The following is a 2,979-nucleotide window of genomic DNA, read 5'->3' as shown; positions in this document are numbered from 1 at the left end:
CGAATTGTTGACGATGAATATCTAAGATAACGTAAATAAACATGCAGATTCGAATATGACGGGAAACTAGGACTTTCGGTTCGTGGTGAGAAAAATGAAGCATCGTTAACAGTTACACCGTGTAAATTATCCCATGATAAAAATGTATATATATGTATTTATTTAAATAAGAATAACGTAATTTACTTATTTTACAGTTGTCGATTGTAGTTTATGTACAACTTCAATAAGAAAGGTAATGGTAACTGATGTATCTTTTCTATCATATAAGTAGAAAGGGCATTGTTGTTTACATAATGAGCGATGACGACGTCCGAGTCCGAGTGTGTCGCGTTCCAACTGTGTGTGGAGCTACTGGAGCTATTGAAACTACTGGAGCTATTGGAGCTACTGGAGCTATTGGAACTATTGGAGCTACTTCCATCTTTACTATTCAGATTGGTTATCCGATTCCGATCTGACTGGTCGATCACGTTGGCTATTAAACTAACCGTGTGAGTAAATTCGTCGTCGTCGGTATCGTTGGACGAAGATGCGTCCGATTTGTCATCGATGGGTTCCGGTAGTATAGGTTGTTTCAGTCTTATAAGTTTCTTCGATTCCAAGTCTTCGTGCTCGTTCCAGACATTTTCTCTCAAATGATACCTTATGCTACCTCTACATAATTCCCGCAAAGATAGGGGATTACATTCGGCTGTAAAACGTTGAAAAAACATCGATAAAGTAAATTCAATTGTCAAATATTATACCTTTATTTGAGTCCAATTACGTTCAAAATTGTCTGATTACAGGCATACGTACGTAAGTAAAGCGTCGTCTGCTCCGCTACGGTAGGAACAACCAACGTTGCAAACGATACGGGGAGCAACTTGCAATCCAACCAAGTATCCTCGTCTATTCTACGTACGCGAAGCAAGTGATCCTCGTAAGGCATCACGAGGATGCCCCCGATACGCACAAATTGCTTAATGTACGCTACGTGAGTTTCAGAACATGCGGCACCACAATAAACTCTATCGTATTGTCTATCTGGTGCAACGTTCAGACAATTCCCTGTTAAATACATAGTTGCATGACTCTCTTCTGTCATGACAGGAGCCATATATACTCATTACTAAATTCTCTATGCGTCACCTTGTACAAAAAGTGGTTCGCAAAAGTCAAACTCATCCAAAGCTAGCGACTTTTGCTTAAATTCTTCTAGCCGTTCGTACGCATACTTTAGACAATCTTCGTACAACTCAATTCCGTGATTTGTTCCATGTTGATCTAAAAAAGGTAAAAGATATCTCAAATATTCTACAGCAATTTATTAAAACAGCAGTTGCCTTACTCAATATGAGTCCTGCCATTGTACTGAGATAACCGGTTCCCGATCCAAGATTTAAAAAGCTCAGTCCAGGGCTCAACGAAAGGTTTTCCATCACCTCGCTGTACACATATGGAGCTGATAGGTGTATCTTGCCATCCTTCCAAGCAAAGTTTTCGTAAGCTTTTTTTCTGCGCTTTGATAAAACATAATCAGCTCTGTCCACTGCTCTAAATACTTGCTCAACTTTTTTTGTCCTTATGTATCCAGATTTCATTAAATTATCTACTAATTCGCTATTACTCTTTCCACTGCTTTCAGATGCCCCCATTGTTGAAAAAATATCCACCTGTAACAAGATTTCCTTATTTGTTAGTCAAATATTTATATTGTTATACAAACTGTATCTACTGCTACTTATGTAATAGACTTGTTATTAATCGTGATGAGCACAAATTTGTGAATGGTTCTTTTAAAAATATAAATGGTACAGATACAACAATCGCGAATCTTTATTCTAAAAATAAATTACCAGGTCAAAGTATATGTTAATTGCAACAACTAAACTTCAAATAAACACAAGAAATATTATAAATAATAATCTATCGCGGTATACTTCATCCGTTGAAAATAATATTTCAACAAATATCAGGTACTTTTACATAATTGCACTCAATCCATAACAAATTGTTAACTTTGCAAACGTACCGAATGGTATTACATTGCGCGACGAATGAACAAATCAAAATCATAAAAATCACAATACTAGATAAAAAAACGCTCAAAATTGAAGGTATAAACACACATATTATAGCAGAATTCTCGTTAAAACTTTCCCTTACCAGATGAAAACACTATATTCGCTGACACCGACTAATGGAGTCAATGTTGATTCAAGTTAAAAACAAAAAAAAACTGTTGAGTAAATGAATGCGTTACGATGAGCAAAGTATCGCGCATTGCAACGTGACGTTTTGGTGAGGCAGGCCGCAATTACTGTAACAGTGTTTTCTGTTTTGATAAGCGTAAGGTCCATCAAGTCCATCAGCTGATAGCACAACGCACGACTGTTTCTACGCCATTGCACGGCTTCGATGGGTTTACACGTATGTGCTGTTAAATGACGCAAAGGCAAGATTTCACGTAGGCGAAACGAGATCGTTCACAATCACGATTACTTCTCTTTTTACTATTTTCGTTTCATTTTCCTTGACCTCGAGGTCCACCTTTCCTTACATCCTTTTTACCTTTTTCTATCAATTGTGCACGCGTGTTAATCGGCCTCTTCGGAGCGTACGACATCGAGCGCAAGCGTTACATATTCGTGACATATCCTTCGAATGCAAATGTAAATATATATGTACACAAATTATGCTCATATGTTTTCGACAGTTTTGAAAGTCCGATGTAATGTTGCCTTTGTAATCACCGCGTCCATCGTACCTTTCCGATAGAGAACATATAACAATGAATTAAATATATACCACACGAATGTTATTATATACCGCACTGTTAAAAATACGATGATGCCAGCTACGAAATGCATTTTCTAATGTATTCGTCAACTCCATTTCATTTCATATATATCGACTCTATTTTTTTTATTTCGATCGATACCATTGTATTGTTTAATTATTTATTTTGTACAATTAAAAATATCGTTTCACTTA

At 36.7% G+C, this 2,979-nt stretch overlaps 1 protein-coding gene across 2 annotated transcripts; it reads right to left on the bottom strand.

Moving 5' to 3' along the window:
* Positions 1-137: 137 nt before the first annotated feature.
* LOC128886904 (protein-L-isoaspartate O-methyltransferase domain-containing protein 1-like) lies at positions 138-2,754 on the bottom strand. 2 transcript variants are annotated; one of them, XM_054142161.1, is made up of 5 exons: positions 2,152-2,754; positions 1,334-1,658; positions 1,135-1,269; positions 802-1,053; positions 138-694 (listed from the first exon to the last, which is right to left on the bottom strand). In XM_054142161.1, the coding sequence occupies exons 2-5, from the start codon at positions 1,638-1,640 to the stop codon at positions 192-194; spliced, it is 1,197 nt and encodes a 398-aa protein (XP_053998136.1). In that variant the 5' UTR covers positions 1,641-1,658; positions 2,152-2,754; the 3' UTR covers positions 138-191. The 2 variants fall into 2 exon arrangements, with proteins under 2 accessions (XP_053998136.1, XP_053998137.1); XM_054142162.1 differs by lacking the exon at positions 2,152-2,754 and adding an exon at positions 2,018-2,135.
* Positions 2,755-2,979: the final 225 nt, after the last annotated feature.

Source organism: Hylaeus anthracinus, unplaced genomic scaffold (genome assembly GCF_026225885.1).
Source record: "Hylaeus anthracinus isolate JK02 unplaced genomic scaffold, UHH_iyHylAnth1.0_haploid 11985, whole genome shotgun sequence".
NCBI classification, from domain to species: Eukaryota; Metazoa; Arthropoda; class Insecta; order Hymenoptera; family Colletidae; genus Hylaeus; species Hylaeus anthracinus.
Note: the sequence above shows the minus strand (reverse complement) of the source record. Positions and strands in the feature narration are given on the sequence as shown.

Coding starts and splice junctions, on each gene's coding strand:
- LOC128886904 (XM_054142161.1), bottom strand. CDS start 1,640: ATGGGGGCATCTGAAAGCAGTGGAAAGAGTAATAGCGAATTAGTAGAT. Junction 1,054..1,134: donor CGAACCACTTTTTGTACAAG/GTGACGCATAGA, acceptor TGTATTTAACAG/GGAATTGTCTGAACGTTGCA. Junction 695..801: donor GCAGACGACGCTTTACTTAC/GTACGTATGCCT, acceptor AACGTTTTACAG/CCGAATGTAATCCCCTATCT.